At 52.7% G+C, this 16,178-nt stretch overlaps 1 protein-coding gene and 1 long non-coding RNA gene across 2 annotated transcripts; both read right to left on the bottom strand.

The window, feature by feature from the left end:
• Window positions 1–837: 837 nt before the first annotated feature.
• On the bottom strand, window positions 838–9,076 carry LOC118527660 (uncharacterized). The gene is made up of 3 exons (XR_004913221.2): window positions 5,811–9,076; window positions 2,116–2,178; window positions 838–1,464 (listed from the first exon to the last, which is right to left on the bottom strand). It is a non-coding gene; the product is annotated as an uncharacterized LOC118527660 (long non-coding RNA).
• A 2,824-nt stretch (window positions 9,077–11,900) lies between these two features.
• BTG2 (BTG anti-proliferation factor 2) lies at window positions 11,901–16,015 on the bottom strand. Its single transcript, XM_036079568.2, has 2 exons — window positions 15,730–16,015; window positions 11,901–14,429 (listed from the first exon to the last, which is right to left on the bottom strand). Exons 1-2 carry the CDS (start codon window positions 15,881–15,883, stop codon window positions 14,095–14,097), a joined length of 489 nt encoding a protein of 162 aa, XP_035935461.1. The 5' UTR covers window positions 15,884–16,015; the 3' UTR covers window positions 11,901–14,094.
• Between the last annotated feature and the right edge of the window lie 163 nt (window positions 16,016–16,178).

The following is a 16,178-nucleotide window of genomic DNA, read 5'->3' as shown; positions in this document are numbered from 1 at the left end:
CCCAGCTCCTTGGGCACACCATCTGCCTGGGCTCCCCCTTCCCCCGGGACTTAACTCCTTTTATTGAGACTTTTAAATAATTAAATGCTCCAAAGCCTCCCCCACTCTGATCCCAGTCCCTGGCCTGGGGTGTTATTCAAAGACCAGGAGCTGGGTTGGAGGGCTGCCAACCCCACTGGCTCTATTTAGCTCCTTTCTTTTCCTACTCAGCTGCCGGGCTGCTAATGGGCCTTTTCTCCTGCTCTGGCCCTTCTGCCTGCCAGGCCGCAGAAACCAAACAAAAAGCGAGGAACTCTAAGGGCTTGATGGGGGTGGGGAGAGAGGAAGACACCAGACCCACATAGAACTGGGAAAGGGATGGGGGCAGAGGGTGAAGAGAGAGGACCAGAGTGGCTTTTCTGGCTCCCCATCCCTGCGGAGGAACTGGGGCCACTCCCTCCAACCCCAGGGAGCTATAGGCAGAAGGGGGAGGTGGAGGGGTGTGAAATGGGGAGAGGGCTGGAGGTTGTCAATCACTTGAGCGGTTTGGAGCTTGGGCAGCGTCCTCATGCAAATTATCTTAGTGAGTCACTGAAAGTTTGGTCCAGACACAAAGAAGCTGCTTCTCTCACCTGCTGCCTCCCTTCACTGCCCTACAGAAGCCCCCCCACAGCCAGCCAACCAAACAAAAGGCCTGAGCCCAGCAGTGCGTGAAGGAGTGAATGTGCGAGAACCTCCCTGGTGACGTCCCTCCAGACAGATGGCAACAGTTGCCAGCCTTCTTTCATCGGCTCCCAGTCATAAAGAACAGCCCCCATCTCTCTAGAGCCCATCAGCTCCTCAGGGCTGGCCCAAAGACACACGTTGGCGGGGCTGGGGGTGGGAGGCTGCCAGGGAGTGGGCAGTTGGGGGGGGGGGTACTGACGCTGGATGTTTGGCTGGAAAACAAAAAGGTTGTTCAAAGCCCTGGCGCTGGGGCCAGCCTGCCCATCTGTCCTCCTTTGGGGAGGCTCTTCCCCCATGCTCCTCCTCGGCTTCTGGCCAGCTCTGTGCAGAGCCAGGGGCCCCGGGAAAGGAGACCTCAATGTGGGGCAGCAGTGCTGGGCTGCAGTAGCTCGGGGCTTTGCGCTTTGAGGCTTTGGTGACACAGAATCCCTTGACTGGGCATTTTTTCGCCTCTTCATAAATAGGGTTAAGTGGAAAATCCAAGGCCTTGGGGACAGGTGGAGAACAGTGGGATCTGGGTCGTCCGTCATTAAATAATCAAGTTTGACTTGTTCTGGAACGGGATCCCATCAAAATAATCCGCACATGCCCTCAAACGTCAGAAGCTCGTGGAGAGGAGTGGACCAGGAATCGGAGGACCCGGCTGCACTCAGCTCACCATCTGGTTGTTGTGTAATTCGGGCAGGTCATCCCGGCTGTTGGAATCCCAGTTTCCTGTCGGTTGAGGGAAAAATCACCTGTCGCTTCTGCCTCCCAGCACTGTGGAAAATAAGCGGATGTCCAATCGAATGTTCTATAAACAGGAGAGGCTGTGCGAATATAAGGCTTTACTCTTAATTTCCCCGCACCCATACCACCCAGGAGGTGGGGTAGGCATGGCACTTTCAACATTTTCAAAGTACTTCTTACCTATTCCTTTGTGAGGCAGTTGAAAGCAGAAAGGTCTAGGGCAATGCAAAGATCTTTTTTTTATACCATAAGGATGGAGGCTCCCCCTGCTTACTCCACCCACCTGCCAGTCTCTTGAATCTCCGAATTTTGTCTCCCTTCTCACTCTGCCTTCCAACATCAGCCCAATTAAGGAGGCTTAGTGGGCAATCTAGGTTAAGGGGCTAAGAGATTTCAAAAAATTCAGAATAAAGGGGAACCATTCCTTGGGTCTTAAAACAATAAAAGTATAGCATATGCAAAATTATGATTCTGAGGCCACAGGCCTGCCTCTAGGCTAAACTGCACCCCACCCCTGCATTTTCTGCAGAAAGTCTGGTCTGGTGGTGCTGGGGGGCTGGGTTGGGAGATGGGGCGGGGGGGGGGGGGTGGGGAGCAGAGTGGCTGCCCAGGGACACAGGGGACAGAGCTCTTCGCTCTCCTGCTCCGTGGCTTCATGCCCCTGCCCTTCCATCCACCCACCTGACCTCCTGTTGTTTGTGTTGGCCAAGGTGACTGTGCTCAGCTGGTTTGGGTTTCTTCTCTCTGGCAGAAGATAGTAAAGGCATTTCTCAAAACATTTCTCTTTCCCAACCCTCGCTCAAGCTAACCTCACTCATCTCTGACCATTTCCATTTGTCTAAAAACCATCTGGGCACGAACTTCTGGGTAATGTATCACTCTGTGTCATTTCCATTAAATCCCTGCCTCAGTCTGTCCTGTCCTTTCCTATGTAACTATCCCATCACCTCCTTTGGACTGGCAACACCCTGAGGACAAAAACCCCGTTTCCTCATCTCTTCCTCCCCCTCCCCCTTCCCGCCGTGCTTCTCCCAAGGACCCATCTCAGGGCATCAAAGGGCAGATGGAAAGCTGAAACTCAACCCAGAGAAAAGGTCTTACAAGTTGTCATGTGCAGCTGGCCCTGGGCTAGACTCCAGATACAGACCCTGGACTCCAAGGCCAGCATTGATCCACTCCAATCCCTCATGTTCCGATAACACTATAATTTTAACAAGTGTATGTACGTCCTGTTCTGCCCTTGCGAGTGTCTTCGAATCTCATCCCACGACGCCCTCAGTGTTCCATTTTTTGTTTTCCCCACCTGGGAGGTGACATGGGAAAAGTCTCTTGGTCAAGCAGTGATGATGACAGGGAGGTTATTTTCCTTTTGGGAAACAAGAGAAGCCACTGGGACCTAAGCCTCCACCCTGACAGGCCCGGGGAAGAAAGGAAGTGGGTCACAATGAACACAAGGAGTTCCTGTGTTTTGCACTGGGGCTGGGAAATCAGCAGCTGAGGGTGAAGCAATCCATCTGGCTGCTCCTTCCCTACTGGACTGAGATGTCCTCCAACTGGAAAGACACAAAGGGCACAGGAGGGTTTGGTCACGGGAGTGCCTAGACCAGACGACCTGGTCCCCCAGCCCTCTTGCTGTCAGATTCAGACCCAGGTACTGTATTAGATCCAGATGCTACCCAGAGGTGATCTCTAGGGCCTTATATTCAATTGGAAATATGATACATAAACAAAAAAGAAATCCGTGGAAGATCTATGTACACAAAACACCATCCGGCTGAGTGAGGGAAGGGGCAGCAGCTCCTTCCTTTGAGAGTTCAGAAGGTTTTCTATAAAATCACTTCAGGACAAATGGCAAGGATTTCACGGAGGAGAGACAACCCGAGCTTGAACTTAAAAGATGTGTAAGATTGAGATCCCAGACTTCTTATCTTTTTTTGACTATCTGCAACGTGAACTGTGGCCTGGTGTAGAAGTTCCTGGAATCCAGCAGACCGGAGCGCTAAGGGAGGGCAGGAAGAATGAGAAGAAGCCATAGGTCCAGTTGTGTCTTCATTTCTCTTGTTATTTCTCGCTGTTTATTCAGCCCGTCCTGGACTGGAGCTCAGCTCAGCCGCTCACTGGCAGTGCTCCTGTAGATCACCTGCTTCACCTTCCAGAGCCTCGCTCTCCTCTTCTCTAGTCGAATGGTAATAATATCAATGCCTAGTGTTCTGAGGATTTAACGAGATTATGCACACTGGTGAATGTTCACCAGTGCTATTTATTATTGTGCTATTCTGTTGGCCCACCACAAACATAAAGACAGAAAAAGGATTAAAGAGGTAACACCCCTTCATTCATTTACAGTATTGTTGCGGGCCCACGATGGGCCAGGCCCCGTGCAAGCACTGGAGATAAAAATGTAGCATCCAAACAGCCTGGCTCCCCAGGAGCCAACAGCCTGACGGAGACATAAATGAAATAATCATCCAGATGAGTGGATCATTTTGACTGAAATTGAGAAACCTGAACTACAAATACTGCCTACGTTCCTGGGAAGAGTGGCCAGCAAGAAACCCAAGACAGCAGGTGGCTTTGCACCAACTGGGCTGGGGCTGGAGGGGAGGGGGCTTGGTGAAGATGGGGCGTGCAGTTATTTCAGGTCTGAGGTAAGGACACGGAGGCTCTACCTGGCCACTCTTGGCTTTCGCCTCGAGAAGCAATGCCATCCACTTTGTGGCAGGTGGACAGCGGAGGGTGACCCAGCACCACCCGGGCTCGTCCCGTAGGGATTAGAGTCCTTTGGCCTGAGGTTCCTGGGGTGACCCACACTCTAGGCCTTGACCCCTCCTCTGGGGAAAGGGGAATTAGGGTGGGGAGCTTCTGGACATTTTACTTGGGAAATGACCCCCTTTGGTCTGACCCAACAGAAGCCCCTGCCCTGCTCTGCTGAGGAAGCCTTCTTGGGCCCGTCCCTGCTTACAGGCTCCAGGAAGGCAGGTGTTGGGGGGCAGCTGCTGCCTGTGGTCGGTTCTCCCCAGATACAGGCGCCCGGCCTCCCCCACACGGGCTGCCCTTGGCTCCCAGGAGGCCCGAACAGACTCCTCCCCCGCCCTCAGCCACCCCGCCCCAAACAGAGAGCTCGCAGGAAACACCTGGACGAGAGGGCCCCTCAGCTGGCAGGGGGACCGCCTCCGAAAGAAGAAAGAGTCTGCAGGAGGAATTGGGCCAGCGAGGAGCTGGGGGTGGGGAGTGCTCGGGTGCTCAGTTGCACTTCTCCTGGCCCCCACCAGCTGCTGAGAATGAGCCCCTGAGTTGCTCAGATGCACCCTCACAGCCGCCCCCTCCCCCTCCCTGTAAAGGGCTCATCCCCTCCAGCGCCAGCATTCCTAGAACCAGGACAAGAACACCTATAACGAAAAGACAGCTCAGAGGGTTTTGCCTCTGCTCTTCTCCTCCCTCTCGTCGTCTCCTCCCTCTCAAACAGAGCCTGATCCTCTTCGGACCATGTAAGTTTTTAAAACCATGGTCCAGGCTTGACGATAGAATCCCTTAACCGAGGTAGCAGCCCATGTCATGCGAAAGTCTATTCCAAAGAAAAGTCTCCATTTATTTCCAAATTTATCTAGATCTGCATCCATCTCTGCCTACTCATTACTCATGATTTCAAGTGGTTGTGGTTCTGGGTGGGACGGACTGAACTGAGGAGAGTCAGGGAAGCCCTAGCATCAGCATCCACCCAAGAACACGTTTGCTGGCATGGAGACCATGTGCTGGGAACCGTGTGTGTCCGCAGGGGCGCCAGCCCACAGGGCTCCCTCATCCCCTCTTGGGAAATTCCCAGAGCAGGCACCTTCCTTTCTGCGTCTGGAGTGGGAAGAGTGGAAGGGGGCCGTGAGGGGAAAGCACATGCCCCACGGCCACCAGGGGGTAGGACACAGTTTACTCAACCACAGCTTTTCATTCAACAGCCGTGGGCCGCACACAGGGGTGTGAGGAGACATTGAAGGCGACACCCTTCCCAGGGGGGTGCGTGTGGTAACAGTCAGAGAGGCACGTGAGCTCAAAGCCTCCAGACATCAACCCAAAGGGATACATGGAGATGTGCTGACTGTCTTTGTTATACAAATGTAAACAGTAATAAACGATGTGTGTACATCATTAAGAGGCCCTGGAATAAGGAATCTATTATGAAAGTGTAAGCAGTTTTAAACCATAGGTATCAATGTTGAAAAGCCTCGAGGTGAGAATGTTTTTCAAGAGCACAAGGGGTCTCCCGGAATTATTCAGGGAAGGCATCCTGGAGAGGCGGCCGGTGAAGGGAAAAAAAGCATGGACCCTGGAGACAGACGCATCCAGATTCTGAATCTGTTTCCACCACCGCCCCCTCTCCTTACTGGTGCTTTGCTTCCTTCATCTGTGATCCTGAGGTGACAGTATCTCCCAGGGTGCTTGTGGAGATTACGGGAGAGAGGCTCTGTGGAAGGCACCCCGCAGGGTGCCTCATAACAGTGGGTGTTCAGCACCCAGTAGCGGCTCCTGTCCTCGAGTACTTAGACAAGTGGGTTGCGGCCACGATAACTGGCAGGGTAGAGAGACTTGCAGATGTGGTCATGGCTGCAAGGAAAGTGAGCAGGAGAGAATTGAGAAGGTGGGGGGTCCTGGCGTGGTGAGGCCATTTCACAGGGTGCCTTGTATCCCCATCTTGGACACTCAGAACAGCAAAGGAAAGCAGCAGAAAGGGAATGGCACGAGGAAAATGAAGTTTGCAGTGGCCCCAGGCTGCTGGCCAGGCCCCATAGGCAGGCAGGTGGAAGGCTGTTGTGTTATTTCAAGTGTGACACGGAAGGACCAGGGCTTATACGGCACAGAAGAATCAAGATTTTCCTGTTTTGTCTGGAAATGGAAATGGGATGGTGAGAGGTGATTTAGCATGAGTGATTCATTTTACAGATGAGAAAACAGAGGCTCAGAAGGAGGAAGAGACCAGTCTAAGATGTCAAAGACTAATCTAGTACTAGTTTTTGTCAGACCTGAAGCTGGGGCCCTTACTCCCCAACTCTTATGCTTGGAGGTATTTCTACCACCTGGCAGCTGGTCTCCAAAGTAGACACTGGGAAGGATTTCTGTGGACAGAAAGTTCTGTGCCCACTGAACTTTAAATGGCCCCTCCCTGCTGGTGCTGGTAAAGAAAGTTGCCCTTGCTCCAACCTGCCCAGCTATAACCTCCTCTTATCTGATGTGCTCTGGGCAGCCCGACAGGTTTGCTGGACAAGGGTTGAGTAAAGGCCTGTCCTTGTTTATGGGAACAGGGGTGGAGAGTCGTAGAGCCACTTCAACTGGGAGCAAAATGACTTGGAGCTGTGGGTGCCCAGAGAAGCTGGCCCCTCTCAAAGCAGGGTATTCAGTATCTCTGGAGTGTGTTCTCCCTCTCCTGCTACTGTGGTCAGAATTCCTTCCAAACATGTCGTAGCCCAGCCTTCTGTCCAGGTGATTACCTTCTGGGTAAACCCACTTTAGGGAGTTAATTGATAACTGAGGTTCCCCTACATTATGATTTAAAGTGTGTCCACCCCTCGCTAAGTAACATTTACATTTCAATAGCAGGTGCTTAGAGACCTAAGAGCCTGCAAGATTCCAAGGACTGTTTTCTTAAGAAGGTGCAATCACAGGTTAGCTATCCTGAGCAGGGACCCCTCACTGGCAGACCCTGAAGGGACTTGATTCTTTTCTTCCACCCCTCATCTAAATTCCTTTCATCTATTAGCCTCTCCTCTTGGCGACTTTAACATTCATCTGTTCAACCAATATTCACTAACACCTACTAAGCGCCAGACACTGCTCAGGTAAGGTCTCTGGCCTGCATTCTAGCTGTAAATCCAGGGTTATAAGGACTAGGACAGAGGAAAAAACTAGGCAGCATGGGAAGGGAGAATGTCACTGAAAAGCTGGAAGAGAAGATCTGAAGCTTGAGAGACAAGAGTTAACCAGACAAAAGTGGGTAGGTAGGAGGAGGCAGAACATTCCTTGAGCCAAGGCTCAGAGGCTACAGTCCCAGGCATGAGTTAATGGGCACCAGTTGAGGGTGAGCTGAGCTGCTTCTGATCTAATCCTTGGAGGGGAAGCAGAGGCCCCATGTGTGCCCTCGGTCCTATCAAGAACATGCTAGAATGTTCCTTCAAGAGATCACGGCCATGGTGACAGAGTGCCGTCGATGTCCTCAAAGCACCGTCTCATCCTAGTTTGGGGGATGGGGTCAGAAAGCCCTACAGCCCCACTCCCAGGTGGTCCAAGGCGCATCACAAGTCAAAACGGGAAGCCTACACAAATAAGTACTTAAAAGCAGTTTACCCCTAAAAAAAAAAAAAAAAAATAGTTGCCATCGTTAGAACTTAGGGAGATGTGAAATAAAAGTCTAGATTTCAGGTTTCTCTTGAAAAAACACAATATCTGGTATCACTGGTCTCCCAGGAGGACAGCAGACTACAGCTAAAGAGCAGGGTCCTTTTTAGACAAAGCCTGAGCTCACTCTCCGAGCTCCCTGCAGCCTCTGTCTGGCCGTCCTCCCTCACTGCCCGCCTGGCCCTCCCTTCGCTCCTCCGGTGCCCACCGAACTTTAAATGGCCCCTCCCTGCTGGTGCTGGTAAAGAAAGTTGCCCTTGCTCCAACCTGCCCAGCTATAACCTCCTCTTATCTGATGTGCTCTGGGCAGCCCGACAGGTTTGCTGGACAAGGGTTGAGTAAAGGCCTGTCCTTGTTTATGGCAACAGGGGTGGAGAGTGGTAGAGCCACTTCAACTGGGAGCAAAATGACTTGGAGCTGTGGGTGCCCAGAGAAGCCGGCCCCTCTCAAAGCAGGGAAAAGGACAGGCAACACATCACAGTGTGCTTGTTTGTGTAAGATCATTATCCAGGGCCCTGATAGCCTCTTAAACCGAGTTCAAATGTTTTTCATGCCAGCTCTGCAAAGAAGTGGTGCAGAGGGAAAACCAGAACTCTCCAGAACTCACCAGGCTTGCCCTTCTCAGCTTCCCCATTTCTCTCTCTTCCTGGAAGGAACGCGTGGGTTGATTCCATCCGTGGGCAGGATGGAGATAAGCAAAGTTGTTATTGGAAAATCCGTTTCCCCACCCACTCTGTGTTTGAATGAGCACATAGCCCAGTTTGGTATTAATCCACAAGCAGCTGACGGAGCCAAGAGGTCAGAGCTCCCCTCCAGCCAGTGAGGTCGAATGTCTGGCAAGGAGGACATGGAACATTTCAGCAAGAATGGCAAAGATCAGACATGAGTGCATTCATTCATTCTGCGGAGACTTATGGAGTACCTCCTCCAGGCTACCTGACATCAGGAAGGGCTCTTGGACTGTGAAGACTTTTTGTTTGTTTGTTTTGTTTTTATTTTAAGTGGGCTCCACGCCCATTGTGGGACTTCAACTCACAACTCTGAGATCAAGAGTCACATGCTTTACCGATTGAGCCAGCCAGACGCCCTAGGGCTGTGAAGATTTTTTTTTTTAAAGATTTTTATTTATTTGTCAGAGAGAGAGAGAGAGAGAGAGCACATGCAGGGGGAGCAGCAGAGGGAGAGGGAGAAGCAGGATCCTCACTGAGCAAGGAGCCCGATGTGGGACTCGATCCCAGGACCCTGAGATCATGACCTGAGCCGAAGGTCAGGTCAAAACAACCTTAACCCCACTCAGCTTAATGACTGAGCCACCCAGGCGTCCGGGCTGTGAAGAATTTTAAGCAAAGGATTGAAAATCATCTTTCAATGGGGGAGGACACAGGCTGCTCCGATGTTGTTAACTGCCGCTATCCCGGAGGCTCTAGTAGAAATACTCCTTATTAAATAATGGTTTCCTCCCAGTTACCAGAATGTCAGAGTGTCCTTATTCATCTCACGACCATTTCAGATTAACTTCTACTTAAAACTCCAATTCTCCTTTGTAGAGTATTTAAATATGCCAAGGGCTATTCTAAGTGGTTTAGATCTCATTTAAATCGTCCTCAACATTTTGAGATGGGTTCTATCCTTAGTCCCATTTTACAAATGGGGAAATGGGGGCGTGGCTGAAGTAACTTGCTCCAGGTGGCAGAGGCAGAAGGTAGGTGGTAGAGGCGAGATCAGACCCCCAGATGGCCTAACCCCAGAGCCTGAGCTGCTGACCTCCGCAGCACGGCCTCACTGTCTCTGGAAACTGAAACCTTATCATGGGCCGGAGTCAGATTCAGGCAAGGGGAAGACTATTTCTCCACTTCCCAACCCAAATGACCTTCTGGTTCATCTAATTGAAAATAATGATAATAATTGTGCTAATTTGCCCTCCGTGATTGCCAGGATAATGGAGATGATTCAGAATCAAAAGCCAAAGAAAGGAACAGAGGTCATTTAATCTAACTCCCTAATTTCTGAGACAGGAAAGTTGAGGGGCTTGTCCAAACTCACACAGCTAGTTAGGAAGAACCTGGACTACAACCCATATATCCTCCCTCCCAGCCCAGAACTCCTTCCACTGCATCATGCTTTGCTGGGCCTTGGTGCCAGTATGGGCCTGGAAGCCAGGAGTCCTCACTGTCCTGGCTTACGTAAGGCTGTTAGAAGGCTGATATCAGACTCACAGGGGCCTGGAAGCCAGGAGTCCTCACTGTCCTGGCTTACGTAAGGCTGTTAGAAGGCTGGTATCAGACTCACAGGGGAAGGTTTCTTCCCCCTGGGCTTGCTTGTTGAAGCATCAAGGCCTCCCCCACCCGAACGTACTTATCAGAAGCTGGGATGGGCTCTTAATCGGCAGCTCCCAGGCCTTGTCTACACTCTCTGGACAGTGCGTTATCACCCAGAAACAGCTGACCGAGCGCAGGTCTCCTAGGCTGGCACGGTGTTCCAAGTGGGGATGCTGGGAGCAGAATGGACCAACCAACACCCAGTCCCTGAACACATGAAAGCCACCAGCTGCAAATCCTCAAACTGTTTGGGTCCACAGCCCCTGACCCCCAGCTGGCCAAGGGGTACTCGCCGCCGCTGCTGAAATGGGTCAGATCTAAAGTAAATAACACCCTGCTCAGTCACAGAACACTCCTGTGTCAATTGAGGGACTATCAGGCTACCAGGAGCCGAGAACAATCCCCAAATCAATCTGCCATTTTGCAGTCACCCTGGCTTAGAGACAGAGGTGGGTGATGATGTCCCCTTGACCTCCAGATAACCCTCCCTTTCGGGCTTTCTGCCAGACAGTAGGGACATAATGAAATCTCCTTCATGAGTGGAGCCTGTTAGGAAACAAGATAGGTGCTGACAAGAATAACACACCGGGATGGGCAAAAATGCAACCTTAACCCCATCCTTACATCCCCAAAGGCGGGTCCTTACAAATGAGTGCCTAGGACATTTGTTAGAAGCTACAGACAAAAATGGGACCGTTCCTTCAAATAACCTCTTGACACAAGTGGGTCCTTATAACCAAGTCTATTTGTGAGACAGATGAGCTGGCTCCCCCCGGCCCCATCTCCTGCCTCTTCTACCCTCCCATTGTACCATACACAGCCTCTCTGGTCTCCCTGCCACCTGGGACACCTAGGCCAACCGCAGGTTTGTTGAGGAGGGTCATGGAGGTGTGAAATGAAGTGTGTTTTGATGGGGGGTGGTTCTGTTCATGAATCAATGTGTTCAAAATTTAAATACAGCCCACCTCTGGCCAGGAAAAAAAACTAGCCCAGGTCCATGATGTCCTTGTGACCTCCGTGGGAACTGCTGAGCTTGTTAAGTGGGGTTGGGGTGCAGAAGCCTTGTTAAAGCCTCATGGACGGAGCACAAGAGTCCGGGATGATGAAGACTATTCTCATTTCCTTGCATGTATGTGATCCATACAGCCAGAGGGAGTAACACATTGGTAACAGACCTCTGGCTCTCAAACCTTTGCGGTCACAAGTAGATGCTCTTGGTCTCCAGTCACATGTTGGGCTCCAGTGCCCAGATCCGGAGGCCCAACCGCTCTTGTCTAATAGGAGTGGAGGTACCAAATGGCAGTCCCAGGAGGTAACGGAGAGCCTGGACCTGGAACTTTCCCACAATTCTGTCCCAACCTGGGAAGGGGTTCAGTGTCCTTGGCTCACCACCTCAGTCTGACACTTGGGCTATGAGTCTTATAATCATGTGTAATAATTATCAGTGCCTCGTGCGGACAGACAGTACACACGTGCTGAATGAGCAAATGAGCACAGCTGAGGCCTAGTAAGAACAGATGCATGAGACCTGGCCAGACTCAGGAGTGCTCAGTCTAGAACCCTGTCCTGTCCAGCATTGTCACGGGGAAGTGGTAACATTCATTAAAGGATGAAGAAAGGAGTCACACAACTAGATTTTCCTTTTATACCAGCACATGCTATGGGTCTTCGGAATATCACCAAAGAGAAATACCGAGACACCAAGAAAGGATTTGGATCCAAGGGAAAGGCTGATGTGGGAATGTGCCCTTCTCTATACCACATGGCTTCATCTGCTACATTTTTATTAAAGTAACAAAAAAAAAAGCGTACATTTGTCCATAAAGCTGTACATTCTTCCATATAAAAACACTATTATACAATTAGTAACCTTTGTCTTTTCTGTCAGAATAGCTTACAAACATAGGACTATTATTTTTACTTAATAGGAGAAACAGACCTGCTCAACAGTCCAGCTCTGGGTGTTTTGCTGTTTTTAAAGTGAACATTAGAAAAACAAGAGAAGATCAAGCACGAGACCGTGAGGCTGCTTCTAAAAAGGCAGGGACCTGTTTGCAGACAAGATGCAACACCACAATCTGTGGGGATTCACAGCTTCGTTTCCACCCACAGGCCAGAAAAGGAGCTCTTGGGTCTGTGGGCCTGAAGTTACCTTTAAAGCAAGAAAGGCTGGAAGCAGGGTCCGGGAAGGCAGCTCGGAGTCTAGAGTTGAAAAGGAGGCAGAACTGGCAGGAATCAATAGGTGGGGAGAGTGTTTGGTAAATAGCACCTTTGTGTCAGAACGGAGTAGTTCAGGAATCTAGGGAAGGGGACTGGCAGTGGAGCAGGGACCCTCGGGGGGTGGGGGGTGGGGAGAAAGGTTTCTTACTACGCTGGACAGAAGGGGAGCCAAGTCGACCAGATGCTCTAGCTATGTCCTTCTAAAGTGATTCGGGGTTGGGAAACTCAAGGCCTTCTGAGGGAACCCTCACTAATGTCACTGAAAAACCGAAGGAAGGGGATTTCTTCCCAGTATGGATTTCCATGGGCTCCAACCCAGAACAGTAAATATTGCACAAGTCTACAGACAAACTTGGATTGTACTGAGACAGCAAGTTCCCCACAGGTGCTCTGAGCACCAGGGAGGAAAAACAAAAACAAAAACAAAAACAATGCCCAGGATTGTGGCTTTTAGTGTCAGCCCTACAAGAATACCAAGTAGTCCTGCAGAACTTGGGGCATTCTCCCATTCAGCCAAGGAATACCTGCAAGGCTGACCAGCCAGCCAGAGTCCCGAGGACGGAGGGGGAGTTCCCTAAGCCCTCCAGGGCACCAGGAGGTTCTGAGAGCCAGGGCTCCTTCAGACTCTCCTGGGACCCAGGAGGCCATATTGCACAGTGAGTGAGAGCTCTTGTTCTGGAAAACTGGGTGGCTCTATGACCCAACCCGAAGGGGACAAGTGTGGGAGAGTCAGGGAGGAGTGTTGTGCTTTGAAAAAAAAGGCAGTAATAAAGAACCTGGAGTTCCCTGTAGCTTTTGAGCCAACTCTCGAAGGGATAATTGGCAGCAGCACCAGGACTTCATGTGGTTCCAAAAAGAAGGGTTTTGGCCAAAAACAAATATCCCCAAGTGGATACTCTTTGGGTCCCAAAATTCCATTGCAAATCACCCCCAAGTTATTCACCACACATACTCACACAAAGAGCAGCACACAGCAAAGCAAAGGTTTTGTGCAGAGTACCCTTCCGTCCCAACCCCAATAACCTCTAACTCCTGCCTTACTCCCCCGACCCCCCACAAAACAAAAAGCTTTTGTTTCCTGCCTGGGAAGCAACATCTACAGGCTCCTGAGCACAGAATCAGAAATAAGTCACGATTTCAAGAAAAGCCACTTAGGACAGAAGCAATTGGGAGAGGCCTTTTTCACTCTCTGCCCTGGATCTCACCGGAAAAGTAGAAGATTAGGCAACATAGCATCATTGAAGTCCAGGCTTGAATGCCCCTGAGGAGGAGAGGGGCCAGGGATGCAGGCGCCCTGCTCCGGAGAGCGAGAGGTCTGAACTCGGCCTCTCTTCTCCCCGCCGCACGGCAGATCCTGACCGCTCTCGTTCACAGTTGCTAACCTTGCTTGCTCCCTCTCACATCTTCCTGGGGGGCCAGCCAAGCTTTCCCCACCTCACCCCTGCCAGGCCCGCCCCCTCTCTCCTCCCCACTCCCGTGAGGCAGGCACCGGCTCCCAGACTCAAGCGCACAACAGTTCTCTCCAAAGGCACCTGGGGAGGCCACTTCCAAGCAGCTCCCTTTAAGGATTTTTCTTTAAAAAAATTCTTTTGGTTTTTTTTCTCCCCTTTTCTTAAAAAAAAATAATATATATATAAATAGCTCTTCATTTAAAATACAGTTCCCCAGGTTGAGGTATGCAGTGGCCTGTTGTCACGGCAGAATGAGTACAGCAGAGTGCCTGGTGGGGGTGGCCGGGGATCTAACTGGAGACCGCCATCACGTAGTTCTTCGAGGGGCTGCTCCGGCCCAGCATCATTTGGTTCTTGCAGGTGAGGAGCCCATAGGAGGCAGCCACCGGGGCCTCCTCGTACAGGACGCAGATGGAGCCATCCTCCCCGATGCGGTAGGACACTTCGTAGGGGTCCACCCACAGGGTCAGCTCGCTGGGCAGCAGCCGGTGCAGCTGGGGCTGGCTGAGTCCGATCTGGCTGGCCACCTTGCTGATGATGGGGTCCATCTTGTGGTTAATGCGGATGCAGCGGTAGCCGGAGCCCTTGGACGGCTTTTCAGGAAACCAATGATGTTTGTAGTGCTCTGTGGGGACGGAACACGAGGGAGATGCCCTGGTTAGAGCAGCTGGGATGTGAAGGCCACCACAAGGGGGGATGGGGATGAAGGGATAGGAGTAGAGGAAGGAACCCAGAGATTTTAAGTAAGCGATGTGGTTTCTCAGGAGTTGCAGGACCCTCCTGTCACTGAAGCAGAGAACATTTTATGAGATTTCCCCCCTCACTCCTAGGACAAGGATGTGAGTGTGTATGGGGAGGGAGTCGCATAGCTCTGGGGCAATCCCAAGTAGCTGGTGTATTGCTTCCGGCATACTGTTTAAGAAGGATGGGTGAGACTGGGGAGGACGTGTCCAGGCAGGGCCTCTGGAGACCTGTGAGCTGAAGCTGCGAGGCGAGCAAGGCTGCCATCACTGTCAGACCCACAGCAAGTCATTGTGTCTCCCACCCTGGGCCCCAGAGGCTCCCTCTGCCTCCTTCAAAAGCCAGAGGAACCTTCTGCAGTGGCTAGAGGAGTCAAAACCGGGTTCTTTTTGATGAAACGTATGTTGCTCCTCAGAAGGCAGGATCTGTGTGGGCACGCTTGGAGATGGCTATCGCTGCTTGAGACCGGCGGCCAACCGGCTAGAAACAGCTGGGAGGTAGGTCTCTCCCCTGGCAGCCGCGGCTTATCTCTTGTCAACCTCCCGTTTCACGCCGCCCCCGCCCCCAGCACACAGGCCAGCAGAGCGCAGGTACTACCCACAAGGCTTTCTCAGTACCATAATGGGTGGCAGATGGCTAAGGGGGGGCCAAAGCACACAAAGGGGGCCGGGATCCCAACTCCGAACGAGTCAACAACGGGCCCGGGCACAGCACAGCCCCGCGCCGCCGGAAGAACCACGGCTAAGGATCCAAGTTGTTGAGAAGGCTCAACTGCGCCTTCTTCCCCCATGACGACCCGTTGGCTGGCCGGGCTGCCTCGCCCCCAGCGCCCCCGGGAGTCTCAGTAAGGGGAATGAGCTCGCACTCGGGCCCGCAGGTGCCTCCTCTCCCCGGACAGAAGCCGGCGCCTGGGCTCGCACTCCAGGACAAGGGTCTGCGTCCGCGACAGTGTGGAGCACGCGCCCGACCAGAACCGTCACGGACAGAGACCCGAGCGCGGGGCCGCGCAGGGGAGACACGACCCAGGGGAATGGGGGGATGCGGGCTGGAGGGAAACCGAGTCCCGGAGCTGCTCGCGAGGGGAGCCCTGCCCTAAGAGGAGACGAAAGACGGCCCAGGCAGGAAGGGGGGCCCAGCCCCAGCGGCGGGGCTCGACGGAAGCCAGGATCCTCGGCGGTGCTCACCGGTTAGTGCCTCCTGGAGAGCCCCGCTGAAAACCTTTAGTCTCTGCTCGCTCACGCAGCCCCGGGTCCTCAGGAGGCTGGAGAGGAAGCCCACGGCGGCGGCGATCTCCGGGAGCATGTCTGTTCTCTTCCCGGTCCAGCGGGCCTGGCTCATGTCTTGCGCGGCTCGGGCGGCGGTGGCAGCGGCGGGGAGCAGTGAGAGGGCTCCGGTGGGACGTGCTGGCTTGCAGGGCTCCTGCGTTCGCTCGGCCGCTGCTCGGGCTCTGCCCGGACTTTATCCGGGACGCGCCTTTCATACTGTTCCGAGAGGAGGGGGAGCCCGCGGCGTCACCCATTGGCCACCGCCAGCGGATGGGGGCGGGACCATACGTCCACCCCGCCCCGCCCCGCGCGCTCCCCCTGCAGGGCCAGGCCGCTAGCCCCCGCCCCCGCCCCCGCCCCCGCCGCCT

Source organism: Halichoerus grypus, chromosome 7 (assembly GCF_964656455.1).
Source record: "Halichoerus grypus chromosome 7, mHalGry1.hap1.1, whole genome shotgun sequence".
NCBI classification, from domain to species: Eukaryota; Metazoa; Chordata; class Mammalia; order Carnivora; family Phocidae; genus Halichoerus; species Halichoerus grypus.
The sequence above is the reverse complement of the archived record's forward strand: the minus strand, read 5'-3'. Positions and strand labels throughout refer to the sequence as shown.

Excerpts from the sequence above, each read along its gene's own strand:
- BTG2 (XM_036079568.2), bottom strand. The coding sequence starts at position 15,883 with ATGAGCCAGGCCCGCTGGACCGGGAAGAGAACAGACATGCTCCCGGAG. Across the intron at positions 14,430-15,729 it reads TCTCCAGGAGGCACTAACCG|AGCACTACAAACATCATTGG; the intron begins GTGAGCACCGCC and ends CCGTCCCCACAG.